Genomic DNA, 18,776 nt, shown 5'->3' with positions numbered 1-18,776 from the left:
TGGTTAAAGGCATCTACTGATTATTATGGTTGAAAAGGCTTATGGGGGAGTTTGATTTTTCTCCTGAAAATCCGAGAAATTTATTTTGTGATAACCAGTCAAGAATCAAAATTTCAGAAAATCTGGTGCAACATGATAGAACGAAGCATGTGCAAATTGATAGGAACTTCATTTATGAGAAATTCGAAGAAAATTTAATTGAAGTACCGTATATTCGTATGGAACAACAATTGGCGGATATTTTGACCAAAGCCGTATCAAATACAATATTCAACGATTCACTTACCAAGTTGGGCATATGTAACATACATGGTAGCACATCATTAATTCAGGTGAAATCTCATGATTGATGTTTTACTTCTTCATTGGTTCTCTTAATTACTCTCGTACTTCTTATTTAGGTTAATTAGGGTAATTTTCACTCTTTAATGGCAAATAACTTGAATTCAGAAATGGGTTCATCATTTGTGGATTTGGTTACATGTCCTGTAGAAAGTCCATCAATAGATCTTACTAATAACTCAGAAGAACGTTGTAATGCTTGGAAATTTTCATTAATTGGTCGTTTGGATCTTAAAAAATTGAAATTCTCTGATGTTGTTTTAATTCTGAAGAATCAATAGAAACTTGAAGGTCAATGCAAAATGATTCCTCTTGGTAAAGGTTTCTTCACTATTAAGCTTGATAATGAAAGAGACATGATGAGTATCAAATCTGGCAAATGGGAACTTTTCAACCAAGTTTTATGGATTCGTAACTGGATTCCAGATTTCAGGCCTGAAAAATCATAGAACATCATCAGCAATGATTTGGGTTCATCTTCCAGGACTCAGTTTAGAATATTGGGATGAAAAAACTCTCTTCACAATTTGCAGAGCTCTAGGTGATCCAATTAAAGTTGATGAAGCTACCCTCAGTTATGATAATGGATACTATGCTAGAGTGTTGGTGAATATTGATTTAGCAAAAACAATACCAAGGTTTGGAGGATTTATGCAAAGTGTGATTCTAACAAAACCTCCTAAGTTTTGTGATAGATGCAAAATTGTTGGTCACTTGCATATGGAATGCAGGTTTAAAAATTCACAGGATACAACAACTCAACATACATCAAGCATTCCAAAAAAATGTTAATAATACAGTCAGGGAGAAGTTTGATATTGGTGATCATTCAAAAGAAGCGAGTGGTCAAGAAAATTTTACTCCATCAACTTCAACATTGGTGAAAAAGTTACTCCAACAAAACTTGATATCTGTGAGACTCCAGTTACACAAATCCTGGTTAATGAGCTAAATCATCAGAGCACAAATATTGTTATTTCATGTGGAGCTTTTGGTCCTCTTGGGGACATAAATGATGCAGAAAAAGTAATATGTACTCCTCAACATGTTCCTTTGGAACCTGAAAAAGTTCGACAAATAGCTGAAGACAATGCAATAGAGAAAAGTATGATAAATTTTATTGATGGAAAGAATGGTTCTACCTCAATGCAACAAGTTCCAATTACTTCTTGGTCTAGAGTTGTTCAAAGACCACCCCCTCCATCATCATCAAGTCAACCTAAAATTCCTAAAGAAGCAACTGATGTTAAGGTAACTTCTACACGGAATCCTATCAAATATAATTTTATAAAAAATCAAGGAAAAGGGGGTACAAGGAACCTCCAATCCAAACCATGAAAGTCCTATTTTGGAATTTAAGGTGCCTTAAGAGACCAAGGGCTCAGAATAAATTGTGGTCTTTAGTTAATAATTTTTCTCCTTCTCTAGTTTGGATTCCTAAACCAAAAATAAAATGTAGTTCTTCATTCTACAATAAGTTAAATTTACCTGGAATGCAAAAGATGGTGATACATAATTCTATTTCAAATAATAAAGGAAATATTTGGTTATTCTGGAATCAAGCTTTATCTACTCCAACTGTCATCTCAATGTCTAGCCAAATGATTACAGTGGATGTGGGAGGTAGTTTAATATCTGGTGTTCATGCTCATGTTGGTTATATTCAAAGAAGAATTCTCTGGTCTGAAATGGAAGTAATTAGTGTTATGAATAAATCTTGGCTGGTTATAGGTGATTTCAATGCTGTGGTTTCACCTAATGAAAAGTTTGGGTGTAGAAGTCCAAATAGAAGAGCAATGTTAGACTTTACTACTTGTTTAGACAATTGTGAACTTTTACAAGCTCCTAAAACTGGGTTACAATTTTCTTGGTCTAACTGTCAATATGGCAATAAAAGAATCTTATGCTGCTTGGATAGAGCAATGTTCAATAATATTTGGTTGCAAAAATATGCAGATTGGGGGTACAAGGTTGGTTTAAGGATTGATTCAGATCATGCTCCTCTCCTTGATGGTTGTGCTAACATTCCCAAGCCTAAGAATGTTTCTCAAAAATTCCAAAAAATGTGGATATCTCATCCTACATTTATGAAAGTAGTTCAAGATTGTTGGTCTGAATTGATAGAGGGAGATCCTGCATTTGTTTTTCAAAGTAAGCTTAAAAAATTGAAAAATGTTCTAAGAGAATGGAATTGGAATGTCTTTGGCAATGTGCATACACAAATTAAAGAAGCTGAAACTAAATTAAATGAAGCTATGCAGCACTCTGATAATAATCCTAATGATGTTGAAGCCTTAGAAAAATTGGTTGAAGCTCAGAATCTACATAATTCACAGGAAGTTCACTTAAGCTCATTATTAAAAACAAAATCCAGAGTTAAGTGGATTAAAGAGGGAGCAGCTAACACCAACTTCTTTCATACAATGCTCAAAATTAGGCAAGCAAAGAACTGTATTAGTGAGTTGAAGACTGCAAATGGTGAAATCATCTCAGACCAAGGAAAAATTGCAGATGAATTGGTTAAATTTTATGGACAAAAATTCAAATTTCAAGCAGTAACAGTTGATGAGTTTTTGTTAAAACACATTCCTCAGGTTATTACAGATGAAGATCAAAAGATGCTAGATGTCATTCCTGAAGAGGAGAAAATTAGAGCAACCATTTTTAGTATGGATCCAGATAGCTCACCTGGGCCTGATGGTTTTTCAGGTTGTTTTAACAGAGCCTGCTGGCATATAATAAAAGAAGATGTGATTCAAGCCATTCAATTTTGCTGGAGAAGAAGGTACATTCCTAAAGGATTAAACTCAAATTTCTTAGTCTTGCTTCCAAAAGTTGATGGTGCTAAAACTCCAAGTCAGTTCAGACCAATTGGTTTAAGAAATGTGAGTTTTAAAATCTTTACAAAGCTTATCACCAACAGAATGAGTGTTTTAATGGCTAAACTAATATCTCCTCAGCAAGCAACATATGTTAAGGGTAGAATCATTCAACAACAGATTCTTCTAGCTTCAGAATTGGTTAATGAAATGAAAAAGAAGAGAGGGGGGGGTAATGTAGCTCTCAAACTTGACATTTCACAAGCATATGATTCAGTCAGCTGGCATTTTTTGTTTCAAGTACTTCAGAAATTTGGCTTTACTGAATCCTGATGTGAATGATTATACACTCTCTTCAAATCTGCAAAAATTTCAGTCATGGTTAATGGTGGTCCTTGTGGTTTCTTTTCAGTGGGTAGGGGATTAAGACAAGGAGATCCCTTATCTCCAATTCTCTTTGTCTTAATGGAAGATGCTTTAAGTAGGTATTTATCTGCATCTGTCCAGGAAAAGAAAATAGCTCCAATGGTAATCAGAAATGGAATTCGTCTTACACATTTGTTTTTTGCAGATGATGTGTTCATTTTCTTAAATGGTGCCAAAAAAAGTATAGAGAATCTTACTCAGTTACTGGATACTTATCAAAGTTTCTCAGGTCAACTCATAAATAGAGGCAAAAGTAAGTGTTTTATTGATGGCACTTCAAGTCAAAGAAAGATGCAGATTAAAGAATGGTTAAAAATGGAAGTTAGTGAGTTTCCTGATAAATATCTAGGAGTCATTTTAGCACCAGGGAGAGTTAAGTCTTCTACTGTTTGGCCAATAGTTGAAATGTTGCAAAAAAAGCTAGCAGGATGGAAAGGGAGAATGTTGTCTTTTCAAGATAGGTTGGTATTAATTAAATCTGTACTCAACAGTATGCCAATATACAACATGGTTGTTTATAAGTGGCCTGCTTCAATCATCAAAATCTGTGAAAAGATTATCAGGAATTTTCTTTGGTCAGGTGAGGGAGATACTAGGAAATATAATATTTTGGCATGGAAAAGAGTGTGCACTCCTTACAGTGAAGGAGGTCTTGGTATTCATAGGCTTGAAGTTATAAATAAATCACTTTTGATGAAGATGATGTGGAGGATAATGAAGTCAAATGATGATCGGGCCTTATTCTTCAAAGCAAAATATATGAATAAAAATGGAGTTTGGAGAGACAATTGGCAACTTTCTTCTGTTTGGCCTGGCCTAAGATGGGCTTGGGGCTACTTAAAGGATGATCTGAAATGGTGCATTGGTGATGGACATCAAATCTCTGCTTGGTTTGATACTTGGATTGGTAACATTCCTTTAATTGAGAAAATTGGTTATATCCAATTTGTTAAAGACAATATCCAGATGAGAGTGTCTGATTTATTATTGTAAAACCCCGTAATTTTCTTAATACGGTTTTCGCGCCTTAAACTCATCTACATTATTTTATTTGGATTTTAGTTAATATTTAATTTGAAAAAAAACTATATTTATTTTTGAACATATTTATGATTGCCAAAAAAATAAAATAGTTTATGAGTTTTAATTACGTAGTGATTATGAGGTGTGACGTGTATATATTTTGCTAGAAATATGCATTTTATGGATTTTTAGTAATAATGTATGTCTTGGGTGCATATAGATAAATAATAGGGTGTATTTATCAAAGAAATATCCCTTATCAAAATTTGAGTGGTAGATAATAGTTGGTTAGGGTTTTGTTTACCAAAACCGTGTGAAATAAAGAAAAAGAAAAAGAGGCGTCCTTTTCTTCTTCCCTCTTCTCTTTTGTCTTTAGCACAGAAACCCAAAACACTTTTAGCAATCACTTTCATCTCTCTTTCCTTCTCTTTTTGTTTTCTTCTACTTCCATAAAACAACAAAAGAGAAAACAAAACAAAAGATAAACACCACTTTCACCTTCTCTCTTTCTCTTTCATTTTCTCTTTTCTCTCTCATTTTTCTTTTCAAAACAACAAAAGATAATCAAATCTCTTTTACCTATCACTTTCACTACATTCTTTTCATGGTTTATTTATATTATAGAAGAAGATAAAAATAAAAGCATATGATTTATTATTCTTGGAAAAAGGTGTTGCTATTGAATCAAGGTTTTGGAAAGCTATTTGAGGTAGGGGGTTTCTACCTAATATCAAAATCAAAACTTATTTTAGAATTAAAATTATATTGGTTTCTTTTTGATTTCAAGCTAATAATCATGATGTTTGTTTTAAATTTATTATGTTTGTATAAATTGATTTATTTGTGAGTTCTATATATTGATTATTAACCATTATTGTTAAATTCTTCTAGATTTTTAGTTTACATTTAATGTAGGTAGTAATGTTTTTCTCAAAATAGGAAATATATTAATGCATATTTATTGAGTTTTTGGGTTGTGAAAATTGATTTGATGCATTATACTACTAGTGAATGAAATTGAGTTTTTGTTTGTAAAAGTCACTTTGATGCATTACATTAGTGAATGGAAGTGAATTTAGATTGGCGAAAGTGAGTTTAATGCATTTGAATGGGGTTTACTTCGGTTAGTTCTTTGGGATTCGGTTTGGTACGTATAGGATTAAATGCACTGATTTGAAATGAGTTCTAGGAAAAAAAAAATGTATATATCTGCTGCTGAAATGTCAGGCCTTTATGGCATCGCACCACTGGTGGCAACCCTGGGAAGACTGTTCGGGGAACAATAATGGTTTTGTTAGAGCATTGCTCGGTCGAACTCGCATGCGTTGCTATCTAAAGCATGTTTGTCAATGTTAGTGATCAAAACTATAAGTCTTGATTTCTAGTTTACTATAGCTAAGTCTCGGACTAGGATAGAAAGTGTAGTTGAGCTCAAGGACTTTATGGCGATTCATCATACAAGTAGAAGAACTACTGAAGGAACCGGTGGAACTTCTCGACAAAGAGGTATGTGAAGACTTGAACTTATCTGTCACTCAAAAGTCTATCTACTCTATCTCCTACTTCTTGAGACAAAAAGTCGTATGCTATATATAGACTTAGATTATACACATTTGGTATTTCGAGCCGAGTATACCTCGCCTATCTATATTTCGAAATATGTGTTGGTAAGCTTTTCGCTTCGACCAAGTTTATCTTTACCTAGTGACGAAAGTCATGATATGTTTCAATCACTTTGAAAATTACTTTGACGAGAAATGGCGTAACAACTATATAACGTCCTCTAAGAATGTTTCAATGATTGGAATGAGAGTTTAGATTACATAACCATTGATGGACATAAGCATTGCTGTGGAAACACATTTATGTATAAGTCCTATTCCTTGAACCAAAGTTTTCTAACTTTGTTGATCAAGAGAACCGGAAGAATGACAAGTGCCAAATCCGCGAACTCAGTCCGCGAACTGCCAAAGTTCTCAAACCCGAGAATTTCTGCTGGAGTTGACAAACTACTTGCGTGAGCTAAGTCCGCGAACCGGCAAAACCCTGATTTGAAAGACTATATTAAGGAGACATCTAGTATTGCGCAAAACTAATCCCCACGCCTTAAGTGTGATACTAGTTTGCCTACTAGAGTCGGTTTTCCTTTAACCTTTGGTTTTCTTCTTCTAAAACCAGGTTAATGACTTAAAGACTTCATTGGGATTGTGAAGCCAGACCGATACTACTTTTATCGTAGTTGTGTGATCTGATCTTGCATCTTCTATCGTACGAGTACAATCAGATTGATTGGCTTGAGATTTGATATCTCCGATAGGAAAGATATAAAAAGTAATCACAAACATCTTCGTCTCATTGTTTGTGATTCCACAACATCTTGTTTCGCTACCATACGATTAATATTGTTGTGAGGTGATTGATTAATCTAGGTTGTTCTTCGGGAATATAAGATAGGATTATCAATTGGTTCATGTTGACCTTGATTATTATCAAAACACGGAACAAAAACTTTAGGGTTTTTCTGTGGGAGACAGATTGATCCTTTGATAGACTTGTCTGTGTGAGACAGATTTGTTTATTGTCAAAGCCTGCGATTTTGGGTCGTAGCAACTCTTAGTTGTGGGTGAGATCAGCTAAGGGAATCAAGTGCGCAGTATCCTCCTGGGATTAGAGGCGTAGGGAGTACAACTGTACCTTGGATCAGTGGGAGACTGATTGGGGTTCAACTACAGTCCAGTCCGAAGTTAGCTTGGAGTAGGCTAGTGTATGTAGCGGCTTAATACAGTGTGTGTTCAGTCTGTACTAGGTCCCGGGGTTTTTCTGAATTTGCGGTTTCCTCGTTAACAGAATTTCTGGTGTCTGTGTTATTTTAATTTCCGCATTATATTGTTTTATCTTTATAATTGAAATAATACAGGTTGTGCGTTAGATCATCAATTAGTATAATCCAACCTTTGGTTGTTGATTAACATTGATTGATCCTTGGACATTGGTCTTTGGTACCGTCCAAGTTATTCCTTGTATCTGATTAAAGACTCGCTGATTTCTATTAGCTTGAGTAAATCAAAACAAGAGAGAGATATTAACTCCTTGAGATACTTTTACCTAGATTGAGTCTGACTTTGTCTAGTTGATTCTCTAGAAAGTGTTTCGGAGTTAGTCCATACAGATTGCTAAGCGAAATATTGGGTGGTGTTTTTAGACCCCCGTTTTTTCAAATATCAGAGCAGGCAAACACGTTCAAGACCTTACAAGTCTGCGTTTGTAGCGATCTGACTCTATGAACGATAAGTACATCTCTGATAACGCAACGCCAGTTCAGAGCTATTCACATGAGTCTCAAAGGGTCGAAACTTCTGAGAAAAACTCAAAGACTTGTCCACTGACTGAATCTACTTTCGACTGGAAAAAATCTCTTGAGGAACAGTTGGATGATCTTTCTGATGATAGTGATTCAGAAGAAGGACAAAGTGTTGATGAGGAAGTCTCTCAATATTTCAAGCTGTTTGATCGTGCATTGAAAGAAAAGAAGTCAACAACCTGCTTGAGTAAATACATGGGTCCTCTTTGTCAAGAAAACAGAAAGCTGAGGAAACTCTTTAACGGATATGATGGTGGATAAACTCTTACAATCTATCGTTAAATATTGTGAAGAAGATGTACGCACAAAAAAATCTGAATGTGATAATGTTTTTCGAAATCTCTTCATGTTGAAAGAAAGACTTGCAGAAACTGAAGCAAGATATGACTCTCAACAAAAGCATTTTAGCGACAAAGAGCGCAGTCTTCTCGCCAAAGAAAAATTCTTGGAGACTGAGCTTGCAGCTGCTCTTAACAAAGTAAAATCACTGGAAGAGAATCTGAGTAGATTCAATTTTAGCTCTACAAAATTGTCTTCTATGCTTGGAGCATGTAAAGAACACCGTGATACACGTGATCTGGGATATAAAGGAATAGACGCTCCAAAAACTAGTGAGATCAACTTTGTTAAAGCTAGTGATGATTCTCCATGTGAAAAAACTTTGGCAGCTTGCAATGGTCCCAAAAACAAGAATTCTGCTCCTTCTAAATCTGCTCAAAAGAGGACGGTTAAAAATAATTCCTTGAACTTCTATTACTGCGGGAATAAAGGACATTCTGAAAAAAGATGTCGTTATCGGTTGAGGAATGAAAAGTTTCACAACATTCTTACTTGGATGTCTAAAGAAGTCATGAAACCGGTTTCACACATAGTTGGAAAAGGCACTTTAAACACTCAAGGAAAGCACTGTGATAAGTCCTTTCTTAATTGTATGTTCAAAACAAAAAATGCCTACAATGGAAGAAGAAAGAGTGGTGAAAGGGTGACTGACCCTGCAAGAACAAAAAGGCATAGGAGAAATAAAGAAAAGTTGAGTTCCTCATCTCGCCCTGAAGAAAGCTGCAAATCCAAGACTTCCGCTCCAGACTTCTTACATATCAACAATCGAGTCTCAGATCTAAAAATCAGTGTAAACAGACTCAAACGGAGCATCAAGAAAACATGGAAAACAACTGACTCAGGTACTTCTAACCTTTTTCTTATAAAACTCCTTCAGCTATGACTAGTAATGTCTTTTTGAATATCCTTGATAAAGGAAGAGGAGGAGTGAATATTGATTAGCAAGATGCTCATCTTAGTACACCATGACGGTATAAGGTTGCATCCTTCTTTTAACAAAGAGGGATGCTCTTTGTTCTCAAGATGCTCATCTTGAGAAAACTAGCAGGAGTGTACCAAGTTGTTGCTTAAAGTTTTCTTTTTCATCCCTTCACCTAGTGTTTGCCACTTGACAACACTCTCTTGTATCTCTTTGGTTCTTTCTCTTCTTTGGTGTCACATGTGTTTTGACCGCAAGCACACGTACCAGACCCACACAAACTCCATGGTTCCTAGGGTTTTTGGAATACCTTGTAAATATTGGGTTCCATAAGGTCAGAAGATTCTATTGAGTTTTTGTGCACAATGGAAGGGAGGAACAAGATTGTTGAAGTCAAGCCGGGCAAAACCAGTGAGTTGATTGATGTCTCCATATCATGCTTTCATGCAGTTGATCATGAAAACAACCTACCAGTTCAGATGTCTTCACAACTGGTAGGAAATCTTCTTCAAGACTTTGAAGTAGTACGAGAACATCTTGGGATTGCAACAAGAAATCTTGTTTTTCTGAAAGATGAACTAAAGAAGGAAACTGATGAACTCGCCCATATTCGATCTCTAGTTGCTGACAAGGCTTAGTTTCTTTGGTTATTAAAAACTGAGTATTGTTTATTGTTGCCTAGTATGTCTTCTTTTTGGTTTAGTTGGAAGAATAACTAGTGCTTGAATAGCAATGATTGTGACTATACATAGCTATTATTTTTCACCTTCTTGTGTTATTTCTTAGGTTCATTGGTATAAAATTCTAAACATATTTGGAGGATGATGTTTTTGCAGTATTAATCTTTATGATTTTTTATATTGCAACTTGTTACGGGATATGTATGTTTGCGTCCGTGAACTTGAAGGTCCCATACTTTGTCAAAAGTAAAGTCATTCGTGTTTGGTATTCACGTACTGGTAAAAGGATGAATGGACTTTTGACAAATACAAAAGTTAAGCCTATATTGTCAATTATGTTGATGGAAGATAGGTTAAAATATTTTGTTTTCAAGGATTATGTCTATTTTTGTTGTTATGCAAATAATGATTGAAGATATAACGAATCTTTGTGTATTCCGCAGTATTGATCATCCCTGATCCATATTCGTATGTATTACTGTGAGGCTCCGTAATGTGTCTTATGTTGAGCACGATACAAACAAGTTGATTATTTTTTGATTAGCTTTGTTGGTTGTTCCGTAAGGTACTTTATGTTGAGCATCTTGAACTAAATTAATCATCTTGTTTGGTTATTTAGTTATTGCTCCGTAAGTTTTCTTATGTCGAGCAAAACAATTGACAATTAAATTGATAACTTTCGTAATTAGTTTGGTTGTGTATTCCAAGTAGATTAATTATGGGTTCTCTTGTGATTAATCTAGTTGAGTATTTTTGTGTCTCCATGAGTTTTCTTATGTTGAGCACAAACAATTGAATTGATCACTTTTTGTGTTTGATTTGATTGTGTATACCGATTAAATTAATCACGGGTTTTACTTGTGATTAATTTGATTGAGTTTTTGGATATAAAAAATCATTCTCATGGTTTTTGGTGTCCAATAAAATCCTTCTTTTCTTTTGAAATTAAGGTCGCTCTTGTTGTTCTTTCGGGAATGACATCAAATGGGGGAGAGTTCTTTTGAACTTGTGCTTAATGGTCATATCTTGAGGGGTGTGCGGCTATGGAATTTTAGAGGGGTTATCTTGTATCTTTAAACTCCTTGATGAATGCTATTAGCTTCGGCTATATGATTTCATCTAAATAAGATGATTTCTGTTCTTTCTTTTTAGTCATGAAATGTCTCTTACGGAAATTTCATTATGATCCCGTTCTTATACCTTTGCCAATTTTATTGACAAAAAGGGGGGGAATTAATATGTAGTTCACACTACAAATACATATGGTCTTCGGGTCATTATGTAAGGGGGAGCGGTTTCCATGTGAGATGGAGTATTGACTAAGGGGGAGTGATACATATCACCATAGTATTATTGTTGAGGTTGTGATACGGTTGAACTTTGACGCTGTGTAATAATACTATGACACTGTATAACAATGATCGAGACCGATGCTTTCTCATTGTTATAGCTACGGATCTTCAACCGCGGTGATGCTAAACTTACAACCATTGGGATCATTGGAGTACTTGGAAGTAACGAAGATTTCGAGGAATGTTGAAGATTAAACATGTGGAATAGGAGCTCTTAAGTTTCTTTATCTTTTTTGTATTCCATATGTATTGATAGTTTTGTCACTAAAATTACAAATGGGGAGATTGTTAGAGCATTGCTCGGTCGAACTCGCATGCGTTGCTATCTCAAGCATGTTTGTCAATGTTAGTGATCAAAACTATAAGTCTTGATTTCTAGTCTACTATAGCTAAGTCTCAGACTAGGATAGAAAGTGTAGTTGAGCTCAAGGACTTCATGGCGATTCATCATACAAGTAGAAGAACTACTCAAGGAACCGGTGGAACTTCTCGACTAAGAGGTATGTAAAGACTTGAAGTTATCTGTCACTCAAAAGTCTATCTACTCTATCTCCTACTTCTTGAGACAAAAATTCGTATGCTATATATAGACTTAGATTATACACATTTGGTATTTCGATACGAGTATACCTCGCCTATCTATATTTCTAAATATGTGTTGGTAAGCTTTTCGCTTCGACCAAGTTTATCTTTACCTAGTGACGAAAGTCATGATATGTTTCAATCACTTTGAAAATTGCTTTGACGAGAAATGGTGTAACAACTGTATAACGTCCTCTAAGAATGTTTCAATGATTGGAATGAGAGTTTAGGTTACATAACCAATGATGGACATAAGCATTGTTGTGGAAACACATTTATGTATAAGTCCTATTCCTTGAACGAAAGTTTTCGAACTTTATTGATCAAGAGAACCGGAAAAATGGCAAGTGCCAAGTCCGCGAACTCAGTCCGTGAACTGACGAAGTTCTCAAAATCGAGAATTTCTGCTGGAGTTGACAAACTACTTGCGTGAGCTAAGTCTGTGAACCCAGTCAGCGAACCGGCGAAGTTCTTATCCCGAGAATTTCTGCTGGAGTTTGTAAACTCTGTCCGGTGCCTTAAGTCCGCGAACCTAGTATGCGAACTTGAGAAGGTTATATATTTGAAGATGATTTCTGAACATAAACTTTAAAAATACTAAGGAATGCAGTTTACAAACCGTGGCTATAAAAGTTCATGAACCGATTCAAGTGAATCAAATCATCTTTGCTTCAATTGTGTCTTGTGTAGTTACATAAGATTTCCTTGCAATTGAAAAACTCTCTAACTAGTTCATTTGAGTCATTTGAACTAGTTATGGTGAAGAAGAACATGGTTGATGTGAAATGCTCATATGGCTAACCTTTTGGTTAACTATTGTTGAACCAACAATGTACACGTTTGGGCACGGTTAACAAACCTAGAAGCCTGCAATTCATTTGTGTATAACAAGCTAAGTTTTCGATCTAACAAGTGAGAAATATTAGCTTGAATCTAAATCAGGTTTTCATCTAACGGTCAATATTCATTGCCTTGTTACCAAGGCAAAACCCTGATTTGAAAGACTATATAAAGGAGACATCTAATATTGTGCAAAACTAATCTCCACACCTTACGTGTGATACTAGTTTGCCTACTAGAGTCGGTTCTCCTTTAACCTTTGGTTTTCTTCTTCTAAAACCAGGTTAACGACTTAAAGACTTCATTGGGATTGTGAAGCCAGAACGATACTACTTTTATCGTAGTTGTGTGATCTGATCTTGCATCTTCTATCGTCCGAGTACAATCAGATTGATTGGCTTGAGATTTGATATCTCCGATAGGCAAGATATAAAAAGTAATCACAAACATCTCCGTCTCATTGTTTGTGATTCCACAACATCTTGTTTCGCTACCATACGATTAAGATTGTTGTGAGGTGATTGATTAATCTAGGTTGTTCTTCGGGAATATAAGATAGGATTATCAATTGGTTCATGTTGACCTTGATTATTATCAAAAGACGGAACAAAAACTTTAGGGTTTTTCTGTGGGAGACAAATTGATCCTTTGATAGACTTGTTTGTGTGAGACAGATTTGTTTATTGTCAAAGCCTGCGATTTTGGGTCGTAGCAACTCTTAGTTGTGGGTGAGATCAGCTAAGGGAATCAAGTGCGCAGTATCCTGCTGGGATTAGAGGCGTAGGGAGTACAACTGTACCTTGGATCAGTGGGAGACTGATTGGGGTTCAACTACAGTCCAGTTCGAAGTTAGCTTGGAGTAGGCTAGTGTATGTAGCGGCTTAATACAGTGTGTGTTCAGTCTGTACTAGGTCCCGGGGTTTTTCTGAATTTGCGGTTTCCTCGTTAACAGAATTTCCGGTGTCTGTGTTATTTCAATTTCCGCATTATATTGTTTTATCTTTATAATTGAAATAATACAGGTTGTGCGTTAGATCATCAATTAGTATAATCCAACCTTTGGTTGTTGATTAACATTGATTGATCCTTGGACATTGGTCTTTGGTACCGTCCAAGTTATTCCTTGTATTTTATTAAAGACTCGCTGATTTCTATTAGCTTGAGTAAATCAAAACAAGAGAGAGATATTAACTCCTTGAGATACTTTTACCTAGATTGAGTCTGACTCTGTCTAGTTGATTCTCTAGAAAGTGTTTCGGAGTTAGTCCATACAGATTGCTAAGCGAAATATTGGGTGGTGTTGTTAGACCCCCGCTTTCTCAGGTTTGTTTACCGGAATAATTCTGACAAATAGATTAAGAATTAATATATATGTTTGCTGCTGAAATGTCAGGCCTTTATGGCATCCCACCACTGGTGGCTACCCTTGGAAGAGTGTTCGGGGAACAGTAATGATTTGTTTACCGGAATAACTCTGACAATTAGATTAAGAATCATTTGAAGAAAGAAAAAGAAGACTGTTTGGGGAATAGTAGTGGTTTGTTTACCGGAATAACTATGACAACTAGATTAATGATCTAGATTTTAATGTTGAATATTTGAGTAAGAAAGTGTTATATATTTATGGTTAAAATGGTGTAAGTATTATTGTGAATTTTTATGCATGGTTTTAATTATAATATCGGTTGCATGTGTTTGATTTTCGATGCACTCTATTATTTTTGGAAACTTCCTACTGGGCTATGGTTTGCTCACTCCTCTTTCTCCCTTTTCCACAGAGAATGAAGAAACGCTAGACGTAAAAGAAATTATTATTTATCATGGGGATTTGGGCTTAGCGCAATTTTGAATTAAACCAGAGAGTTGGTTTGTTTTAATATACTTTGATTTTGTAATTATTATTTTAAGTTTTGTGATTTTAAAAATAATATTATATTTAATTAAAAAATATCATTTGAGTTGAGTTTTGTGTTTATTAAAATCTTCTTAAACGAAAAATCTGATCCTACACGAGTGGTTGTCATGAAATTTGGACTTGCTAGCGAGATCGAACCCGACCCACAAGGTCGAATCAGTATCCGCTGGAAGTCCGAAAATCTGGGTTGTCACAATTATCTAATGGCATCTGGAAAATTCCTGCAGTCATTCAAAATGCAATTTCTTCTCTCAATCTCCCAGATACTGGTTGTCAAGATGAACTCATTTGGCAGGTGAATCTTAAAGGAGTATTCTCAGTTTCAGAAGCTGCAAATTTGTTGAGGGTAAGAGAACCTACAGTTCATTGGGTCTAAACATATTTGGAATAACTTTTTGCATCCTAGCATAGCCAGCAATATCTGGAAACTCCTTCAGGGAACATATATTGATGATGTTAAAATGGTCAACTATGGATATGAGATGGTTTCAAGATGTTGTATCTGTGAGGAAGCTGAAGACAATATGGATCATCTTCTCTGGAACTGTAAGTTCAGTTTACATATCTGGAATTGGTTGTGTTCTCACTTCAATTTTACAGTTCCCAAGTGCTTTGATGACATATGGAGAGGTGCTGCTAACAAAAGTCCAATTGTACAACAAATCTGGATTACAACTGCTTGTGCATGTCTTAAGGAACTCTGGTTTCAAAAAAATAAAAGATTCTTTGAAGGATTTGCTCCTAGCACACCAAACTTCAAATGCAGGTTATTGAAGTTAGTTAATAAAGGTGGACTTAGAATGAATGACACTAAATGGAGCCAAAATTATGATCTGCAAATCATTTCCTTCTTCAAGTTGATCCTAGGAACTCAAAATTTCAGAGTATTAAAGCATGTCAGTGGTCTCCTCCAAGTAGTGAATTCACTCTTTTCTGCTGTGATGGTGCTTCCATAGGCAATCCAGGTGTTGCAGGTTTTGGGATTGTTGTTAGGGATCATTTATGTCAAGTTATTGGTACTCTGACTTGTGGCCTTGGTACAACAACAAATTATATTGCTGAAGTGTATCCAGTTGTCTGTGCAGCTGAACTTGCTGTGTTTTGGAAATGTCAAAGAATCATCATCAGGTCAGATTCTCAATCTGTTATTACTGAATTTAAAAAACAGCAAGTTCCATGGTTCCTTAAAGCTAGGTGGATGAAGGCTCTTAAACATTTGCAAGAAATCATGTTTGAACACTGTTTCAGGGAAGCTAATTTCTCTGCTGATACAACAGCCAAAAGAGGTGCTCTCTTGTTAGCAGGAGAAAGACAATGTCATACGGGGAGGCCAGATTTTCTCAAAAGAATTGAAATGCCTGGAGTTGAGTACTTTAGATTTTGCTAAAATTTTATATAGCTTGAGGAAGCTTTTCTTCTGTTTTAGCTTTGAGTAAGTTTACTTTTGTTTAGATTTTGCTAAAATTTTATATAGCTTGAGGAAGCTTTTCTTCTGTTTTAGCTTTGAGTAAGTTTACTTTTGTTGTAATTTGACTCTTTAATAATTAATATAATGTGTGATTCTGACAAAAAAAAAATGTAACATACACGCACCCTTTAATAATTAATATAATGTGTTGAATGTACACCATCATCTAGTATCATAGGCTTAGTCAGTACAGTCAAGTTGTTAGTAGTGTATATTCATTTACTTCTTACATGACTTTTTTTTTCCTTTCTTCCCGACAACATGTTATTGTGTAAGAAGAAATGTTTCCTTTAACTCATACTCTTCTTGTGACCTTGATACATACCTTTTCTTGGAAATGAATAAGATTATCCAACATATTACTTACGAACCTCAAGCTTTTTTTTTCTTAACAATATGTGCTCCTGAGAGCATCCACAATGGACGATCAAACCTATATATTTGGTCAAGAAACGAGACATAACGGGACAGACTATCGAGTAAAAGCTGGACCAAAACCAAATCCCATACTACATTTGGTCTGGGACCAAGACCAAACCCAAATATAATCGAGCGAACGTATAAAGTGATCCTGTGATGGGGCGAACGTATAAAGTGATCCTGTGATGGGGCGAAAAGTTATCCTTATGATGGGCGGACATTATATGTGATCCTTGTGATGGGGCGGACATTATATGCAATCCAGACCAAAAGGGACGGATATGTGATCCTTGTGATGCGGCGAACATTATATGTGATCCTGACCAAATTTACTCTTCCATCCTAGTGTAACAACACGGACTAAACTCAAATTTGGTCGTTTTTTTTGTCTTTGGTTTTGATCGCACCACTGTTGTTGCTCTGAAAGAAGAAAAAAATCACGATTCAACTTATAAACATAGATGAACCCATAAAGAAGATTATGAACTCTTATATTTACTCAAATGACTAAGATACATTCATTTAGATTTGGAGCATCCCATATACACTCACTTGTGGTGAAGGTAGAATAAGATCGACTTGTTTATAACTTGAACTTGTTGAGTCTTTCATTCCAAGAGGAACTTGAATTTGAGGTTCTTCACTGAAATCTACTGAGTCATTAGTAGCTAAAGAAATAATATCAAGAGACTAGTCCTGGACACTCTTGACTCCAGAACCAATTTTATCAACCCAATAGATTTGCGGTTTCTTATCATGAAGTTTTTTGAGAAAACCATCTCTAAACCAAATTTTCTGTGTTCAGAGTTAAGTAGTATTGCTGCATCATAACCTTATATACATTCAAATTCATGAATAAGTTCTCCTTGCATATGAACCAAGCTCAAGCAGTATCAACATAGTGTTATATACGAGGCATATAAAAGACTTACCTGAACTTGACATTCATGAAACATGAGCCTTAAAAAAGATGCAGGCGTGGTAGCATCCGTCAAGAATATGGGTACAAATGTATCCTTGACTAAGGATCCAACATTTGGATATGAATTCTAGTAGTGTCCATAAGAGAGATGAGTTTCATTAACACACACTAGTACCGTTGGTTTTACCAGTAGCATTACCGTAATAAAATATCGCAAAAGACGCAACTCTTAACAACTTCGCTCTTGTTGTGGGTTGTCTCAGTAGAGAATGAAGTATGCAAATCCTTGACCAATAAGAGAGATGGGTGGTGATTGAGGAAGAAAGTCTCTTCTGAACAACTTTAAGGTATCGACAGGGCGAGAGATGTTGCCTAGTGTTATAAGTTTCTAATTGTGGGACCATCCTAAACTAAACTCAGGGCCGGTCCTTCTCTTAAAGCAAGGAAAGCCTTTCTTGAGGCCACGAATTGGAGAGGGCCACAAAAAAAAAAAAAAATCTAATTACAAGTACAAGTGGAGTGCACGTGCGTTGCACGCCGGCAAACCCAACTTTTTCAAATTTACCTTTCATTTTAGCAAAGCCACTTCTGACATCACTACGCAACAAAATGGAAATCCACATACTGAATGGACTGCAAATCAAATGAAAGCATATGCATTTTAAGCTCAGGCACTCTATAATTTGCAAATCAAAGCCACTTCAAATGTTCTTTGCTTATCTCTGACCCATCCCAACTGCGGTGTTAATTAGCCGAGCTAAACCAACCTTTCCTATTGGATATTTTTTTGTTGCCAACTAAATAGATATTTTTTGTTGCAACCCTATGTGCTTGATAGAGTCCAAAAAGTTAAACAGGTTTAGCTACAGAACTACCCTAGGATCGGATTTGGCTCATAATTCATAAAACAGCTTTCATTGTAGTTTATATCGTCTACCACATCAAGTTTTAGTCGGATTACATGTCAAACACGGACATTAAGTTTTCAATTTGATTAACTATTCATCATCAACAACAACTCAATTACACAACTGTATGTATGCAATTCAACCCTAGCATAATATATACACTACACTTGTTCATAAAAAATTTGCCCCAATTTCAAAAACTACACAACTGTATATATACAATTCAATCCTAGCATCATATGTGCACTCTAAATGTTGATATAAATCTGCCCTAGTTTCAATTTGTTGTTCACAGAATCGAAAATTACCAACAAAAAAAAAAAGGAAAAAGAAGATTATCACAGAAAACCAATCAATAGGATCAAATGAAGAACCCAACCTCTTGAAGCAGTCGAATTATGCAATTAGATGCCTTTTCTCAGTTCAATCTCTTTTGCTAAAGTTACTCAATAAAACCCTA

The 18,776-nt window shown here is 35.5% G+C and overlaps 2 protein-coding genes across 2 annotated transcripts; both read left to right on the top strand.

Annotated features, from left to right (window-relative positions):
* The first annotated feature begins 804 nt into the window (after positions 1-804).
* Positions 805-3,494, top strand: LOC113312789. Its single transcript, XM_026561525.1, has 4 exons — positions 805-980; positions 1,090-1,255; positions 1,303-1,593; positions 1,845-3,494. The coding sequence occupies exons 1-4, from the start codon at positions 805-807 to the stop codon at positions 3,492-3,494; spliced, it is 2,283 nt and encodes a 760-aa protein (XP_026417310.1).
* Positions 3,495-3,539: 45 nt separating this feature from the next.
* On the top strand, positions 3,540-15,985 carry LOC113312788. Its single transcript, XM_026561524.1, has 5 exons — positions 3,540-4,494; positions 14,826-14,944; positions 15,036-15,144; positions 15,199-15,364; positions 15,466-15,985. Exons 1-5 carry the CDS (start codon positions 3,540-3,542, stop codon positions 15,983-15,985), a joined length of 1,869 nt encoding a protein of 622 aa, XP_026417309.1.
* Positions 15,986-18,776: the final 2,791 nt, after the last annotated feature.

This window comes from Papaver somniferum, chromosome 9 (genome assembly GCF_003573695.1).
Source record: "Papaver somniferum cultivar HN1 chromosome 9, ASM357369v1, whole genome shotgun sequence".
NCBI classification, from domain to species: Eukaryota; Viridiplantae; Streptophyta; class Magnoliopsida; order Ranunculales; family Papaveraceae; genus Papaver; species Papaver somniferum.
Note: the sequence above shows the minus strand (reverse complement) of the source record. Positions and strands in the feature narration are given on the sequence as shown.

Coding starts and splice junctions, on each gene's coding strand:
- LOC113312789 (XM_026561525.1), top strand. CDS start 805: ATGATTTGGGTTCATCTTCCAGGACTCAGTTTAGAATATTGGGATGAA. Junction 981..1,089: donor TTAGCAAAAACAATACCAAG/GTTTGGAGGATT, acceptor AAAAATTCACAG/GATACAACAACTCAACATAC. Junction 1,594..1,844: donor AAGAAGCAACTGATGTTAAG/GTAACTTCTACA, acceptor GGAATGCAAAAG/ATGGTGATACATAATTCTAT.
- LOC113312788 (XM_026561524.1), top strand. CDS start 3,540: ATGGTTAATGGTGGTCCTTGTGGTTTCTTTTCAGTGGGTAGGGGATTA. Junction 15,145..15,198: donor GGATCATCTTCTCTGGAACT/GTAAGTTCAGTT, acceptor TCAATTTTACAG/TTCCCAAGTGCTTTGATGAC. Junction 15,365..15,465: donor ACACCAAACTTCAAATGCAG/GTTATTGAAGTT, acceptor AGTTGATCCTAG/GAACTCAAAATTTCAGAGTA.